Source organism: Nanorana parkeri, unplaced genomic scaffold, assembly GCF_000935625.1.
Source record: "Nanorana parkeri isolate BGI_ZX_2015 unplaced genomic scaffold, ASM93562v1 scaffold420, whole genome shotgun sequence".
Classification (NCBI taxonomy): Eukaryota; Metazoa; Chordata; class Amphibia; order Anura; family Dicroglossidae; genus Nanorana; species Nanorana parkeri.
The window spans coordinates 766,079-783,324 of record NW_017306688.1 but is presented as its reverse complement, the minus strand read 5'-3'; the positions used below and the strand labels follow the sequence as shown (position 1 = coordinate 783,324).

General features: G+C 45.7%; 1 protein-coding gene across 1 annotated transcript; it reads right to left on the bottom strand.

The window, feature by feature from the left end:
• Positions 1 to 1,011: 1,011 nt before the first annotated feature.
• On the bottom strand, positions 1,012 to 12,944 carry ENSA (endosulfine alpha). The gene is made up of 3 exons (XM_018559904.1): positions 12,770 to 12,944; positions 6,795 to 6,920; positions 1,012 to 1,936 (listed from the first exon to the last, which is right to left on the bottom strand). The coding sequence occupies exons 1-3, from the start codon at positions 12,824 to 12,826 to the stop codon at positions 1,766 to 1,768; spliced, it is 354 nt and encodes a 117-aa protein (XP_018415406.1). The 5' UTR covers positions 12,827 to 12,944; the 3' UTR covers positions 1,012 to 1,765.
• Positions 12,945 to 17,246: the final 4,302 nt, after the last annotated feature.

Below are 17,246 nucleotides of genomic sequence, written 5' to 3'. Positions count from 1 at the left end.
ATCAATAAAGGTGTTTTGTTTATGAAGGAGATGGTGGTGTGCAGGTGACTATTTCATGTCAGTTGTCATATATCCAGTAGGGGTGGAGTCTTTGATATGACACGGTAGTGATATTACCAAAGACTGTAGTAAACTATCATTATATTGGGAGAGGCCACTTGTCAAGCTGCTTATACTTGAAATAGTTTAGAACTGAGGGTTTAGAACTGGTTTAGAACTAGAACTGTTTTTGTTCCTCGTAAAATAAGGAACTCGCCTGCAGCAGCATACTTCATATCATCAGTTAAGGCCGCATTTACATGAATGCGCACAGCAGTACAGCGTGCACGTCTGTGCAGAGACCTGCGCCCAGGAGGGACAGGTGCTGCATGTAGCCGAATGACCCGAACTTGCACATCCGTACAGAAACATGGTCTTCCACGCACACTTTCTGAGTCCAAGGGTGTGCACCTGGACATGTAGAGATCTGCCAGTTCGGGTCACAGTGTAGCCTTATCCTGTCAGATGTACAGACGGCTGCACCTATCCCTCCGGGGCGCAGGTCTCTGCACAGACATGCATGCTTTATGGATGTGCATTTCCGTGTAAGCGAACTTAAAGTGTATGTAAACCAAGTGATCCATACACTAGAATTGACAGCCCAGCAGTCTGGAATAATTATATTGCTCTAAAATGGCCAGCATTCATAGCGTTTCAGTTTTCATGTGACCGCGCTGATCTAAGAGCATTATGATTATTCCATACTGTGGGGCTGTCAGTTCTAGCATATGGATCACTACAATGGCATCACAGTGGTGACCACAGAAGGTGCAGCATGGAGTGGTGGGGGTCGGGAGGCTGCTGTCTGCAAGTAAATTTTTTTTACATTTTGTAAAAAGATGAACTTACCCTTTAAGAAAACTGTATACAATAAAGGCACGAGCCCTTAGGATTTACATACACTGTAATGCTGAATACGGCTGTCTACGCCAAGCACAAGTATACCACCTCTAAAAAGAACACATCACTTAAAAGGGAAACTGTTTAATTAAAGCACAGGACCACCACACAGAGTACATTTTAAAATTGTGAGGGTGTCAGTTTTTACTTTTTGTAGATCCATGTGGCATTATTATAAACGGGGGGCAAAGATACAGGCTCATCACAATGTACCATTTGCACAAGAGACAGACAAAGCCTACGTAAGGGATTTTATGACATCCCTTGGCTTCCGTAGTAGCTCACAGATACAGAGTAGATTTTCACGCTCTCTATTATCTTACACCACTGAAAGGTCTGACGGTTTTTAAAGGTTTGTTTTTTCTCATCCAGCCGAGGCCTTGTTGGGGAGCCGCGGACCTCGCCACAGAAGACATTCCACTCCGTTCACTCACATGGTCAGCTCTCCAAGGGTGGCAATATCGCCACTGTGACAAGTCTCTGGCATGCCTGTGTCACACACACAAAGGAATGCAAAACCCATAGATATATTTTACACTATATAACAACAGTCAGGTAATTGTCTTAGCCAATATGTCTGCACCAGGAACTCATCACACTTTGTCCATCACCCACTGCAAGTCTCTAGTCAGGCGGCGGTCTTGCTGGCTTGCTTGGAAAAACGATCAGAAGCTTATTCTCAGCGAGGAACGGCCAGTGTAGCATTGGAGGACAATGAGGCACCGGCCCTTCCAGCACTGACAAGGTGATGTGTTAATGTGAGAGTCCAGCCATCCCAGCTCTATGGTACAGTGGACTGCGGACATGTCCGGTCTACAGGGGCGTGCTACCCGGCTAGCTTGCTGGTAACGAGTGAAGACTTCCTCTGCGGAAGGTCCTGCGGCGTTGGGATATGATCGCCAGTGACTAGGTTTTTATCCGGCCCGGCGCATGGCAGCTGCTTGTTCTTTATCTTGGCCTTTGCCATGTTGTAGTCTCCGGAATCAAAGTACTTTTGCTGCAATAAGAAACGAATGTCAACAGTGACACAATGCAACATTATATTCAAGATCACAAAGATGGCTGGACCGTTCCGTCGTATCTGCACCCACCCCAGAAACAAAAAAGCTGAAAATGCAGAGATCTAATGGTTTTTTTCATGAAAACAGATGCTTGGGCTCTTAAAATGTTGACCACTTGCCTGGATTAGTGGATGTCTAATTTCATATAGCCATTAGTCTACAATTGCTGAATGCGCACATCTATGTTAATCAATATCTGTGTACGTGGTATATTTATCAAACTGATCTCAAAATGGGATTACTTTTAACACCTACTTGGCCACCAACTTTGGGACCATTCTTTTATTCCCCCTGGGGCAATCTCACTTCAGGGCCACCGTTAAACAAGGTCAAGGATATTTAGTTAACCTGCCAATTTGTGGCCAGACTGGGCAACTTGACTGTTCTGCTTATTGCCTTATAGCCGGGGTAGGCAACCTTAGCACTCCAGCTGCGGTGAAACTTCAACTTCCATCATGCCTCTGAGTCATGCCTTGGCTGTCAGTCTTGCAATACCACATGAGATTTGTAGTTTCACCACAGCTAAAGTACCAAGGTTGCCTACCCCTGCCTTGAAGCCTTGCCTGCAACAGACTATCTGCAGGATATGAGTGTTTGGCATTCATAACTTTAGGGGACAACAGAAGCAATCACATGCACCATACATCTATAATCTGATCTATTTGATAATAATTCAGATATTCACACACTGAATACACCGCTAATACTGGGTGTGTTACCATGGCAGACTTGCAGCAATGGTGTTGCCTGTAGTTCAGTTGATCAATCGGAAGATCTTTATACCAGAGATACACTATATTGCCAAAAGTATCGGGACGCCTGCCTTTACACGCACATGAACTTTAATGGCCCCCCAGTCTTAGTCCGTAGGGTTCAGTATTGGGTTGGCTCCGCCCTTTACAGCTATAACAGCTTCAACTCTTCAGGGAAGGCCGTCCACAAGGTTTAGGAGTGTGTCTATGGGAATGTTTGACCATTTGTGAGGTCAGGTACTGAAGTTGGCCGAGAAGGCTGGGCTCGCAGTCTCCGCTCCCAAAGGTGTTCTATCGGGTTGAGGTCAGGGCTCTGTGCAGGCCAGTAAAGTTCCTCCACCCCGAACTCACTCATCCATGTCTTTATGGACCTTGCTTTGTGCACTGGTGCGCAGTCATGTTGGAACAGGAAGGGGCCATCCCCAAACTGTTCCCGCAAATGTGGGAGCATGACATTGTCCAGAATATCTTGGTTTGCTGATGCCTTAAGAGTTCCCTTCACTGGAACTAAGGAGCCAAGCCCAATCCCTGAAAAACAACCCCACACCATAATCCCCCCTCCACCAAACTTTACACTTGGCACAATGCAGTCAGGCAAGTACCGGTCTCCTGGCAAATGCCAACCCCAGACACGTCCATCGGATTGCCAGACAGAGAAGCGTGATTCGTCACTCCAGAGAACACGTCTCCACTTCTCTAGAGTCCAGTGGCGGCGTGCTTTACACCATTGCATCTGACGCTTTGCATTGCACTTGGTGATGTAAGGCTTGGCTGCAGCTGCTCGGCCATGGAAACCCATTCCATGAAGCTCTCTACGCACTGTTGTTGTGCCAATCTGAAGGCCACACAAAAAGTTTGGAGGTCTGTAGCTATTGACTCTGCAGACAGTTGGCGACTTCTGCGCACTGAGAACTTCAGCATCTGCTGACCTCGCTCTGTCATTTTTCATGGCTGAGTTTCTATTGTTCCCAGTTGCTTCCACTTTGTTATAATACCACTATCAGGTGACCGCGGAATGTTTAGTAGCAAGGAAATTTCACAGAACACCTGAATACAATGATTGGAGGGGGTGTCCCAATACTTTTGGCAATATAGTGTATATCAATCGTTATATAACACTTATCAAGTGTCTTAGTCCTGGAAATACAAAAAGTAATTTTGGCCAAACACGAGAGGCTTCTTCAGCTCTATACATGGAGGGAGGAAAGGGATTTTAAAGTCTTTGGGAAATCTTCTTTAAAAGAAGGACAACTAAGCAAGCAGAGCAATGAAATGCTGGCTGGAACAATGTCTGCTCTGTAAGATAATGGAGACCATCCTGCAGTCTGACAATTTAACAGTTTCTATATTTACTGCACGCTTTATCCGAGCGGCTTATCACCAGGCCACATGTTTTACTTTCAATTAATTTTTAACTAGTGTATTATGAGACCAGCGCAGATAAAGTCGCTGCACGCACGGCAAACAATATATACTCATCGGGCTTTACTGCAAAACTGTCAAAGGCATGAATTTTACCAGATACGTCTTCTCATCTGGGGCCGCCTATTATGTATCATGCATGTTTACCAGCAGGGGTGGGCAACCTGGGCAATGAAACTACAAATTCCATCATGCTTCAGCCTCTAGGAGTCATGTCTGTGGCTGTCAAAGACTTGCAATACCTCAAGGGACTAGTAGTTCCACAACAGCTGGAGGGCCGGAGTTCCCCACCTCTGCGCTATGCTATGCAATGTTCCCCAGTACTGAAACCAATATGCCAAGGTTGCCTATCCCTGCTGCACAGCATTACTGAACTGATCCAGAAGCCACGTGGACAATGCACCTAGAATACATTGCAGCCAGGGTTCCAGAACAACCTTCCCATAAAATATGATCATTTAATGTATTTTTTGCATGTTATTTACCTATAAAGCCTCCCTTGTAGAGACACCAAAAGCCCTGAGACTGCTGGGCGCTGCCATCTTGGATGTGATGTTAGCAGCCCCAAAAGACTCCAAGCTGTCACCTAAGTAACAACATGTTATTGTGTCTGTGAAGGTTCTCATTTCATCCAGGTCATGGTATATCTGATATAACATGTTATAGTATTCCCTTTCACTCCTACATAAAAAGGTGTAGTGAGGTGTGAAGGAGCTGGGCCAGCACAAACAGTAATTAGACACTCTCAGAGGAGAGGGCTATGATGTGCAGGAAGGGGGCTGTGACGGGGACTGACATTTTCTGGAGTTTCAGAAACAAGTTCAGAAGCAAATCAATAAAAATGGTCTACAGAAAAGAAAAAACGCTAAAAGGAAGCATTTAGAATACTTGATTGTAACAAATTCTACCAGATAATCCTTTATTATGCCCTCTAGCATTTGTTCTTTTCTTTTTAGGTTGGTGACAGGGTCTCTTTAACCACCTCAATACCGTCATGTTACATCCACTCCCTTTCCAGGGCATTTCTCAAATGCTGTGATAGTTTGACATTGACCCCGTCATGTAACAGCTAGAACATTTCTAAGCTAGCTTAGAAATACCCGTTGATCCTGCCGGTCCCCCTTCTGCTATCTCATCCTGACCATGCCTGGTACAGAAGCAGATTACAGAGCAGTTGTCATGTTGTGTACAACTTCTCCTTGCTTGGAGATTCAGAGCCCTGTGCTCGTACATGGCGTTATTGTATCTCCTGTTGTTGGTTTCACTGCCCCAACCCAATCCTAGTAGGAGCCCTGGTATCAATGCAGGAATATGTTCCATGCTGGCCGGGTTACATTATCACCTGACCACCCACTTGATATGCCGGCATGCCCCCATCAATGAGCAAGGAGGATGCAAGCAGGCAGTGTGATTAAACATTAAAAAAGCAGTCATCAAAATCATTTTGGGGGAAAAAATAAATGCTTTTGCAGTTAACCCTTCCTATCCACTGTCATTCTATAGCTTTTTATAGTACGGTGTTCACAAATACTTGTCAGCAGTGTTATATAACAGAGAACATTACCTACTGGTCTGATTTATTCAGCCAAAGAAAAGATCTGCTTCCTACGGTAAAAACTAAATATCCCGGTGGTATTAGGCCAGCGATGTGGCGAAGGGTGAGACCGACTCGGCAACAAAAATCACCTTAGATATCCCAAAGCTGAAGATGCAATGCTTAAGAGCTTGCAGCAACAGCCAGGAGTGGAAGACCGAGCAGAGAGGCAGCATGGCAGAGATTATTGTGGGCAGGATTGGGGACCTGTAAATCAAAAATAGCTGGAGAGTGATGGCTAACCTGATTTAAGTGGCCTTATGACTTAGGAAGATGTGAATTGTGAAAACAAAAAGTTGATGGGACAACTATGAGAAACTTGTGAGTTTAAAAAATTGCTGAAATGCCATCTACTAAACTGATTTACATGTTCTAAATGTTATAAAGCAAATCTACCTACTTACAGGCACAGGAATTCGGGGAACGTGGCAAAAAAGCAACATCTAATAATGAAGAGCAGACTCCCATCCCAGACTGGAGCAGATCAAAATCCAAAACCTATGATCTGCTCAACTTCCTCGTGATTATTATCCCGCTACAAACACATTCATTCAGAAGCATTCCGTCCATTTGCTTTTTTGGCTTGACAGGGTATTCGGTGCGAAACCATTGCGCCTCCGGTCTTTGATGAGATTCTGCTGCATTCAGAGACAACTGGATACTGATGAGAAATTAAACTCGTGGCCATAGAATAGAGCTCAACAACCTGGCCTTCCTGTCCATGGCCTTTATGTGCATAAAGCAGGATGCTAAACCCAGCAGAAGTGGTAAAGAAGGAAGCTCAGCAGATTGGAAATGGCAAATGAGAAATTAGCCTGCCACCCATCAAACATCTTACAAGGCCAGGGATACATGAGGGGTAGGCAACCTTGGCACTCCAACTGTGCTGAAACGGCAAATCTCATCATGCCTCTGTCGGTTGCAGTGCCTCATGGGACTTGTAGTTCCACCACAGCTTGAGTGCTGAGGTCTACAAATCAATATAAAACATAGGGAAGGGTAATGTTCTCCAGACAGATCACCTACCCCTTTCTGAAGCCTCTTCATAAGGAAGTCGGATCCGCCTGGCTTCTGCCCCAGATTGGGATATTTGGCCTTCAGTTTTTGCTCTTCTGATTTTTCTGGTGCAACTACTTCCTTCTCCTGGGAATCCTAAAAGACAGATCATAGTGATATAAGAAAGAAATGCATTGGCCAAGCAGGACTGCCGAATGACACTTGCCTTTTAATTCCTTCATTCTATTAACAATATAACTGCCAAAATTGCACGTACCCTTGTCACAAACATAAAATGCAGGAGTTAACATGAGTTTACAGAAAGCTCCACAGACTACACATGCATTATTTTAAAGGTTTTTTTTCTTATATAAAGAGGTATAGTAATATTGTCTATATTTTGATTATCATCAGGGATAAGAAAACAGAACTTTAAAAAGAAAGCATGAAAGATCACATATGAATATGTTGTCTAATACACAGCCAGCAGGTGGAGCTTTAGTCTAGTTCACGTTTTCCTGTCTCTGCTTGTTGTAGAACAGTCTGTTGTCCACCAAGTTCAATAGTTGCCCCGACACTGTAGTGGTTAGCTGTGGATTTTTATGTCTAGGGGACAGGAAAAAAACTGTTTTACTTACCTGATCCCCGCTCCCGACGGCTCCATCCAAGCTGCTAGACCGGTCCCCGCAGCCTCTTCTCCAGCAATCCAAGTACCACTGACGTCATCAGTACAGCGCAGAACCTATAGCCCTGCACTGTATGCGAGGATGCTGAGGGACTGTTCGCAGCTGGATTGGAGGGGGAGATGAGGAGAAAGACTTCCAGGTGAGTGGGGGTAAGGAAAGTAAAACAGCTTTCTCCTGTCCCCGAGGTATAGACCAGCAAATAACCCTTGCAGTGCGAGTCCAGCCCAACTACAAGGGAAAAAGAATTTCCCTGGAGTAGAGCTTTAAATTTAAACCACAAATGTGTCAGAGCAGTGACTCTCTTATTGGATGGCTCTGTCCTAGGTATAAAAGAGTGAACCTAAAGGCACGCAGACTGTGCTTTATCTTTAGATAATCCATAGTGCTCTGGCAATCCTTTGTCATGTATTACATTTGATTTAAGAGAAAGAAAAAAAGAGCGACAGTGTGAAAGTAGTTTTCCTCTAAGAATAACAATAGAAGATCACCCTGTACTTTGTGAAAGAATTATTCTGATATAGAATACAACTGAATGGAAAAGTCCAGATTTCGATAAAAACCTGTAGCCCCCGCTCACTACCTTCCTTGCCTACTCAGGTACCCACGTACGTCGACTGTGCCCATGCCTGCACAATAACCTCCAATAGACATGGATTGTCTATACCATTGAAGTTAGGCCCCAATCAAGTCTAGCATTTGGGTTGCTCAGAGTACATTAGGTGGGTAGAAATTGTCCTTTAAATACAACCTTCAATATGAGATATGGAGGCTGCCATTTGCGGACATCCTTCTGAAAATGTTGTTTGCCTTATGGTCTCTGTCTTCAATATTTGCAGACACAACTTAAACAAGCATGCAGCCAGTGAAGCCACAACTCCCAGCTAGCTTACTCTGGGAAAGCAATTCCCAATGAAATTAAGTCCCTGGATCAGCATTGCAGCATTTCCAGAAGTACAGGTTCAGTACAGGTTTTAGGAACTAATGTAATGGGAGCAAATATTACAAAAAGTCAACTTGAATGAAGGAAACAAAGGGATTGTTAGAGAGACAAGCAGGGTGAAGATTAATTGCCCCCCCCCGAGGGGTATTTTGAAAAGTCTGGTATATTTTTTATTTTTTGACTGGCGGAACGGACAGGTACAGGCAGAGCCAGCTGTCACTCACGCGGCTGGGTGGATCTCGACATCGATGTCGGGATCCGCTCCGGCGTTTCAGTATACCACGAGCTGTAGCTCGCGGTATACCGAGCTTAGGGTGACGGAAGGACGCTAGTTTGTGTCCTCCCGTTACCCTAAAAGGAGAACTATGGGGAAAAGCCCTGACCCCATAGTTCTCCTTTAAGGAATCTAGTGGATTTACAAAGGCCAGTAAATTGGAGGAGCCGCCATGTAATCCTACATGTCAGATAGAGACAAGAAAAACATTGTGCAGAGAGCGAAGATCCTCAGATAAGACGACATCAGAATCTACTATCGGACCACATGCTATAGCTCGTCACTTATCTGAGCTCACCATGTCTATAACAGCCCCATGACTATTACTCTGCACTTTCACAAAGCACTGTAGGAAGTTATACAAGAGGCATAAGAGGAGAAAATTCACTGAAATGTCCAATTGGACAGTGTGAGATCTGCACTGTCCGGGTGAGAGGGCGAAGGGGCTGTGAAGTACCAGCAACCCACAATGAAGAGAACACCAAGTAGCCAACTACAAAACTGCACGGAGGGGTCTTAATCACCGATTACATTTACAGTATAAAACCTCTGGGAAAATCAACTCCATCCAAACCGTATCCTCTTCCAGGTCTTTACTGCTGTATGGAAACACTGAGAGGGATCTACCGCCCCCCGAGCATGGCAAGCCAAGTTATATTATGAACTTCTTGTCATGCCCAGAACGGCGTTCTCCTACAAGGGATCCACTACGAGGAAGAAGGCACAGCTTGTCATTAAGTAAAGTCTCCCAAATTTTTTAAGACTATCAACCTGATTTGGAAATCTTGTCAGTCCTCACCTCATGACTTTGTGACACTCATGATTGTGAGTATGATTCGGTTTTCTATTTATGTTTATTGAAATAAAAGTGATCTGCACCAGGAAAGGCGCCCCTCTTTGTGCTTATTTCCTAGATTTCCAGCTTTCCCGGCTTCTTTGGGGCAGCATCCTGCAGTATGCCTAAAAGCAAGTCCTATTAAGAACTGACAGTCCGTGGCGCTTCACTGTTTTTACTTGATTTGGAAATGGGTAAGGGCCAACCTTTTAAACATGCAGCTAGCTGAACCAATGTCGTCAATTTTTTATCACTTCTGAAAAATTCCAAACTTATCCAAAGTAGGTATAGAGCAGGGTGGGCAACTCTGTCCCTCCAGCTGTGCTTTGTCTACAAAGTCCAACATGCCTCTGCGAGTCATGCCTGTAACTGTCAGTCTTGCAATGTCTCGCAGGACCTGTAGTACCACATCAGCAGGAGGGCCGGAGTTGCCCACTCCTAGTCTAGAGGCGCTCACGGGTCTTGCATCAGAGATAAAAGTCTAAACATCATTATTTTATAGTCAAAGGCGCTCAGTCCGTCTTTATCAAGACTTATAAACTTAAAATGCAGGGAAGCAGACTGGTGTAGTAGCTTGCACATGTACTGCACTGACCATGTACTAACTCTTACTTCTAACCAGTAAAAATCCTTATGTTTATTCCTGGCTTGCTCAGACTGGCACAGTGATTACACTTGCTTTGGCCTCCAGTTGGGGTGGCTCGTAGCCAATAATAGCAATCATATGTCTCAGTCCCTGCACATGATCACCCCTCCTGACAGCAGCACGCAGCTGGACCCATATGGGCCAGGAATAGGGATCTGGACTGGACCTGAGCTTCTCCGAACCCAGAAGTAAGCGCCTTTTGCTGCTACACTATCAGCTGCAATCAGGAAATTCGCCGCCCACGGCTGCATGTAAGCAAATGGACGTGGGTGCAGTGATGTCATTGACCTAAGGTGGCAATAAAAGGTTCATGATTTCAGCACAAGCATCCCATCCCTTTGTTTATGTGCAGCTGTGGGTAGGGAGTGCCTGGCCACAGCTAATTGGTGGGGGTGGCCCCATGTCCCTTCCGCGTTCGGAAGAGCTCAGGTTCGGATCGGGTTCATCCCTAGTCAATAACTGGCTACATGGGGTTCCATTTACCTGTTGCTGTAGAACTAGTGAAGCACAAGGTCACTCCTAAAACCTACGTGGAGGTCATCTGTAAAGATTGCTCTATTTTCCGGCACTTGTTAAATTCCCCCGCGCCTGTTTACTAGATTAATGGAACACGGTTATCTGTCAGACTGCTGTGAGCTATGCCCAAAACTCAAACAAAGCACTGTGTAAATTGTCCCAAGTTCAGAGAGCAGCAATGATAAGCAGAACATTGGTAATAGTAGTACACAAATCCCTCCAGCAGGATTAGCCCAGCTTTATATATTACAAGCTGGTGCAATGTACTATCAGGTGACACATGTGGAGTAATGAGTATAATGAGGACACACTTTAATAGCCAACTGCTTTACAGCACCAAAACCTTCAGAACAATACAATCAAATACAGTGCATGTGATCCACAAATCAGTCTTCAATCTGTTCCTGCAATCACTCACCATACACTATGGCAGGGGTGGGCAACTCTGGCACTCCTGCTGTGGTTTAACTACAAATTCCAGCATGCCTGTGGCTGGCAGAGACTTGCAATGCCTCATGGGAATTGTAGTTCCATAACAGATGGAGTTGCCCACCCCTGCACTATGCAAGGTTCCCCAGTACTGAGACCAATCTGCACATCTCTCCCCATTGTGGAGGACATGGAGAATAAATGGATGTTCCAGTATAATACAATTCCTCCGGTAACAGATGAGGAACCTTTCTTGCATCCAACAGCCATCGGTCTCCAGCATCTGCTGCGCTATTCAACCACGTGGCAACTTAAGGTCCATGTCACGCTATGGATCCGGTCAAGATCTGTCACCGAGGTACAGTGGTCACCTTGGTTGCAGAAGATTTGCGGTCAGGTCCTAAAAACCGGCTACAATAACAATGCACATCCTAAACACAATCCCGGTGTTACAGCCCAGTTCCAGGCCTGGTTTGTGCAGTGGAGAGAGAGCCAAATGTATGGTAAACAGTCCAGTTAGATTTTTATTGGTCACAATAAATAAGCAATGAAGATAGTCAACGCGTTTCAGGGGCTTCACTGATCTCCCTTCATCAGGGCTTGTGGAGGTAGAAGTTGAATGGAGCAGATCCAGGGGTGAGTTTATATGCTCATGATTAAGACTTGCTCAGGGTGCCGATCTAGCAGCCATCTAGGCCAACACTAGGGATGAGCTCAGGATTGGCCCAAACTCAGTCCGAACCTGGAATGAGGCTCCTTTTGTGCCACCCAAACACCTGCTGGTCAGGAATTCCATGCCTGTAGCTGGACATAAGCAAAGGGGCGGGATGCAGTGACATCACTGACCTTATATGGCTGCATGCCCATATATGGTAAAATACATTTACCTAATTTGGCTATATATGGAAAACGACAAGGGAAAGCCCGGCCCACCGCTGATTGGGTGTCCTCCTCCTTGTTCTGAGGAGCTCAAGTTCAGACCGCTCTTGGTCCAAACCTAAACTCATTTCTAGAACAGGAGGAAACTACACTCAGGACCTGTGAGAACTGGTTGTGTGCGCAACTTAGGGCCTGTGTTGGCGGCCATAGTCTCCCTGCAGGCTTCTTTACAAATTTGTATTTGGCACAGGTGTGTGGCTCCACCCACTAAGCAGAGTCATCCACTCACAGATCTTTTGACAGGATCAGCGAATGGGATGAAGGAGCTTGGGGACGTGACCCGGCTCTCAGGGAGGAGCTCGGGGGACGTGACCCGGCTCTCAGGGAGAGGCTCGGGGGACATGACCCGGCTCTCAGGGAGGAGCTCGGGGGACGTGGCACGGCTCTCAGGGAGGAGCTCGGGGGACGTGACCCAGCTCTTATGAAATGCATCAAGGGACTCCGCCCACAAACATACTATATCAGAAGCATGCAGCCATATTATTCCCAGGGGCCCCTACAATATGACATCATCACCCCCCTCCTCCATATGTGACCCCAGAATAATGAGACATTTGAGGCCTCCGCATAAAAATGTTACCCCTCATAAGGTGACAGCCCCGCCCCCACAATGCCAGCTCCCACAATGCACCAGGCTCCTGCGGCGCCCACTGAGGGAGACGTTCAGTGGAGCCAGCTCCCGAGGGCCCCTGCACTTCACAGCTGCCGCTCCGGCCCCATTGGCTGGCGAACGCCTTCACCTGCTTCTCTTCGCCGCTCTCTTCCAAGGTCACGTCCCCTTCGTATTTTTCCGACATGATGCCGCTACAGGGACCGAGAACGGCGGCTTCCCCAGCACGGCGCGCTTCACTTTCTCCACTTCAAAATGGCGGCCACCGTGTCTGACGTCACAGGGCTGAGAGCGGGGAACCCTCCCCCACCAGAGGCGAGAGACCGCCAATCCGCTCAAGCGGTGACATCATGCACGCCCAATCGCTATTGAGAGCCGAATGTGGGCTGACCAATAAGAGGGCGGGAGGGGGTGTGGAGGCGGGTGAGGAAATTTGAGTGACCAATCAGAAAGAGGTCGTGACTGGGTTCTGTTGCCATGGGAGAGATGCATCAGAGTGCAGCGATATGTGTGGTGATCTCTGGCAGGCTGATGGATTCTGCTCTGTGTTGTGTTTATCACTGAGCTCCCTCCCTGGCAGTCATTGTAGAGGAATCTCTCAGTAATGAAGAGAATTGTGTGATATATGAAATACAGATAACACGTTGCCTTATAAATAACAATATACATGAGTCTATGTATAGATATCAGTACCCAGCTTACAATAAGGATCCTGAGAAAACTATGGAATAATATGATTATTAAAACCAAAGTGCATGTCATGGTGAATTATATAAGCAGCTTTGTGTTATTGCAGTCTGACATTTGGTGGGGTGGAATCAAAACGGTGGGCTGCCGCTGCTCCCCTCGAAGATCCAAGATCCAAAATGCTCAATAACCAACATAAAATGCTTTTATATTGTGCCTGTTCATTTATAAGAGCATAGGCTGCTGTAACTCAATGCTTGCAGCTTGATGTCTCAAGCTTAGCTGAAGGCTTGAAGCTCAACACCTGTATATTGATGCCTGAAGCTCAATGCCTGATGCTTGATTCCTGGAGCTCAATGCGTGAAGCTTCCCGAAGCACAACATTTGTAGCTCAGTGCCAAACGCTCAACGGAAGCTTCATGCCTGCAGTTTGACACCAGCAGGTCAATGCCTGTAGCTTGATGTATGTAGCTTGACGCCAGAAGCTTGATGCCTGAAGTTAAACACCTGAAGTCTGATGCCTGAAGCTCAACACCTGAAGCTTGATGCCTGAAGCTCAACACCTGAAGCTTGATGCCTGAAGCTCAACACCTGAAGCTTGATGCCTGAAGCTCAACACCTGTAGCTCAACGGCTGAAGCTTGATGCCTGAAGCTCAACACCTGTAGCTCAACGGCTGAAGCTTGATGCCTGAAGCTCAACGGCTGAAGCTCAACGCCTGTAGCTTGATGTCTGTAGCTTGAGTCTTGAAACTTGATGTCTGTAGCTTGAGGCTTGAAGCTCAACACCTGAAGTTTGACGTCTGAAGCTGAACACCTGAAACTCAACGCTTGAAGCTTGACGTCAGAAGCTTGATGCCTGAAGCTCAACACCTGTAGCTCAAACCTGAGCTCGCCCTTTGAACTGTCTGCTATAAACGGACTTCACTAATTCTATTAACAGAAACAATTTAACTCAGTGTTTCCTTCAAAACAATTATCAATGTGCGAAGTTGGGAAAGAAAATATTTTTGGCCAAAGACCAGAGACAGATTAGGGCAGAATGAGGCCCTAGGGAAGGTACCAGCTTTGTCCCACAGCCATTTGACTTACATCGATAAGGATTTCAAGAGGCAAAGAGAAGCACATCTAGAAGCATTACCTGTTCCATAAGACACCAACTGCCTACAGGTGCATCCTCCCTGGGAAAGATTCACAGCCTAGACCACTTTCACTATCCAACTGGTTTACTGTAGTAGAATGAGTCATCTATTGGGTCTCAGTCTGCTGCCTACCTTGCCTTGTAGGTGATCTGGCTCTGCCAAGGACTCTTTCATGTACACCTTAGATACATCCTTTCTTAGCTGGTGTTTGTCAGGCCCTTAAAAATAGTTTTAAAGCAACCCCCTTTTAGCGTATGTGTGAAAGTATCCTAATACAGAAGGGATTGATCATTTCAATCTTTGAGGAGCTGTGCAAGATATATACAATATAGGAAAAAATACAATATTCAGTAGTAAACATACACAGGACTGTTCAATAAAACATGAAAACCAAAGTAGGAAATCTCTGCTTTGGAAATATCAGTATTCATAAAGAAATCTACAACTCATTTTAAATCCCGACTTCACTCAACGCATCTTACTTGGTTAATGTAAAACTAAGGGTCCAAATAAGAGCATTCCTGTAAAGAAGAAAGGAAATGATTACATCTTCTGCCACCTGCAATGCCAAAGAATCTCCCTTGCTGTGCTCAATGGTTCCTCTCAATGACCACTCCATCACTACTGTGTCCTTGAATGACATAGGGATCAGCAGGACAGACCACTGGGCCCAGCAGAAGACTAGGACATTGACACTGCTGGAAGAGTAGGTTTCTGAAGGAACTTTAGCTGGTGCTTTTTCATCATTCAGCAGCACGGATGCCAGAAGAGGAAAGCATATACTTTCCTTTTTACAGGGACAACTTTTATTGGGACTTTCAGTTTGCTGTGTAGAAGTGTAGAAGATGTGATGGTTAGCAAGACTCACTAACCACAGTGAGCATATAAAGCTTGGCATACACCAGCTCACAAAATGGTAATGGTCATAGGCACTATGCTTCCTAAAATACCAAGAACCTACAAATTCACACCCTTTCAGTGGCTACATTTTCAGTGGCCTCCTCAACCTCACGTGATATGTAGTATCTTGGAGATTTATTTTTGTAACATCTTTATATGTACTAGTCAGAGTCTATATTAGTTGAGATGTATCATATAGGGAAACTGATCTGGGAAGTTCTAAATTCTCTGTTGGGGCATCTTATAAAATACGAGTACCACTGCTTTGGTACAAAATATAACAAACCACATTTATTTAATACTAGTCACTGCTGGAGATGTATAGAATACATAAGTACTCTTTTTCGAGTAATTCTGGAAAATGGCGCACACCACTTCTTTCGCACAAGTTTGAAGCTCTGTTAAATACTTTAATATGATTTTAGGTACTTTTCTTTTAAGAATACCCCCTTCTAACACCATTAACTCTTAACAGTTTGACACATGTACATCAGCCTGTACATTGTCTTATTCTCCTCCAGTGGAGGATATTTCACCTCATTCATTTTTTTCTGCCACTAGATGTCCTCATTCTGATGGCCAGCATCAGTATATCTGCTTAGAGCAGGGGTGCCCACAATTTTTAGTGTTAAGATTTACTTATCAAATGACGAGCTACATGAGATCTACCAACTAAAAAAAACCCTCCCTCGCTCTCTCTCTCTTGGCTGTCTCTCCTCGCTCTCTTGGCTGTCTCTCCTCGCTCTCTCTCCTGGCTGTCTCTCCTCGCTCTCTCTCCTGGCTGTCTCTCCTCACTCTCTCTCCTGGCTGTCTCTCCTCGCTCTCCTGGCTGTCTCTCCTCGCTCTCTCTCCTGGCTGTCTCTCCTGGCTCTCTCTCCTGGCTGTCTCTCCTGGCTGTCTCTCCTTGCTCATCCTCCTGGCTGTCTCTCCTCTCTCTCTTGGCTGTCTTTCCTCGCTCTCTCTCTACTGGCTGTCATTCCTCATTTTCTCTCCTGGCTGTCTCTCCTCACTCTCTCTCCTGGCTCACCTTGCTGTATTTTGCAAACAGTGCAGTGCAACAGTCTGTGTAAACTAATATTCTTTCATGTAATACATAGCACTTCAACCACCAGTACCCACCAGAAAGGTGTCAGGGAGCTTGGCTCAGCAGACTCGGACTAATAGGAAATCATGTGTGCACAGCTAAATAAATAGACCAAAATGGAATAAAGGGGCCACCATTCACACCCTTCGTGATCTACCAGCATCAGCTTTGAGAGCTACTGGTAGATCACGATCTACCTAATGGGCACCCCTGGCCTAGAGTTCACTTCAACAAAATTCTACTAACAAATATACCTTTCAGATCTATACTGAATACCCTATGACATGAATCATCTAATGCAGTGGTCTTCACACTACAGCCAGTGCTTGCCTTTACCCAGTGCTTGGCGCATTATTCCTCTCAATGATTTCAATGATGGGACAGTATTCCTCCCACTGACAACCAGGACAGGGCACTATTCCTACCACTGACACCAATGATGGGCCACTATTCCCCCTACTGACACCAATGATGGGCCACTATTCCCCCTACTGACACCAACGATAGGGCACTATTCCTCCCACTGACACCAACGATAGGGCACTATTCTTCCCACTGACACCAATGTTGGCCACTATTCCCCCTACTGACACCAATGTTGGCCACTATTCCCCCTACTGACACCAACGATAGGGCACTATCCCCCTACTGACACCAATGTTGGCCACTATTCCCCCTACTGACACCGACGATAGGGCACTATTCCTCCCACTGACACCAATGATGGGGCACTATTCTCCCTACTGACACCAATGTTGGCCACTATTCCTCCCACTGACACCAATGATAGGGCACT